General features: G+C 41.3%; 1 protein-coding gene across 1 annotated transcript; it reads left to right on the top strand.

The window, feature by feature from the left end:
- The first annotated feature begins 56 nt into the window (after positions 1–56).
- LOC108578314 (43 kDa relaxation protein-like) lies at positions 57–761 on the top strand. Its single transcript, XM_017941620.1, has one exon. The coding sequence runs from the start codon at positions 57–59 to the stop codon at positions 759–761; it is 705 nt and encodes a 234-aa protein (XP_017797109.1).
- Positions 762–1,036: the final 275 nt, after the last annotated feature.

Raw genomic sequence — 1,036 nt, 5'->3', positions numbered from 1 at the left:
TTAAAAAGATTAAACGGTTCTAAAAAAGCAAAAGCACCCTGAATAGGACATAAAAAATGGCTGTGGTTCACTTCCGTAACAAAGTTGGGAAAGTGGGAAAAGCATCACCCCATGCAGCATACATTGCTCGATTAGGTGAGTATGAAAAGCGACTTCAAAAAGAGAAGCTAGAAGCTACAGGTTTTGGCAATATGCCGAAATGGGCTGAGAATGATCCCATCGAATTTTGGCGTTCAGCCGATCTTTTTGAACGAAAAAATGGCAGTACCTATCGCGAATTTGAAATTGCTTTACCCAGAGAATTGGACGAAAAGCAAAGACTGGCATTGGTTGAAAGTTGGATTAAACAAGAGATTGGCGATAAATACGCATATCAATATGCAATCCATACCCCGAAAGCCCTTGATGACTTAGATCAACCGCATGTGCATTTGATGTTTAATGAACGCGTACGTGATGATCTCGAACGAGATCCACAACAATATTTTAAACGTTACAATGCCAAGTATCCTGAACGTGGCGGATTAAAAAAAGACAATACAGGTAAAGATCCACAAACAAGGCGAGAAGAATTAAAGGCACTCCGTGGACGATGGGAAAACATCGTCAATCACCATCTTGAACAGGCTGGGGTTGATACACGTATTAGCATGAAAAGCCTCAAAGCACAGGGTATTGATCGAGAGCCTGAACCGAAATTACTTCCGAGCCAATCTAACGAACTGAAGAAAGAACTTGCTCAACAAAAAGCATTTGATTAAAAAATGGAACAAGGGCTTCAACATGTTGAAAGGCAAGTACCACAGTTTGCTCAGGCACAAGAACAGTATGATCTGATGATTGAACGGTGGATGCAGCATGTTGAGCATGAGAACGCTCGTAAAAAACGAGAAGAACGGTTAGAGAATGAAAGAAAGAGAGCACGTGAAAATCAATATCAACAGCAGATCGAGCAAGAGCAAGCGAAGCGATTAGAACAACAAGAACAGGCACAGATAGCGCGTGAGCTATTGGCAAAAGAAAAAGGGGAAGAATA

This window comes from Habropoda laboriosa, unplaced genomic scaffold, assembly GCF_001263275.1.
Source record: "Habropoda laboriosa isolate 0110345459 unplaced genomic scaffold, ASM126327v1 scaffold6839, whole genome shotgun sequence".
Classification (NCBI taxonomy): domain Eukaryota; kingdom Metazoa; phylum Arthropoda; class Insecta; order Hymenoptera; family Apidae; genus Habropoda; species Habropoda laboriosa.
The sequence above is the reverse complement of the archived record's forward strand: the minus strand, read 5'-3'. Positions and strand labels throughout refer to the sequence as shown.

Bases quoted from the DNA above. Each gene is read 5' to 3' on its own strand.
- LOC108578314 (XM_017941620.1), top strand. From the start codon at position 57: ATGGCTGTGGTTCACTTCCGTAACAAAGTTGGGAAAGTGGGAAAAGCA.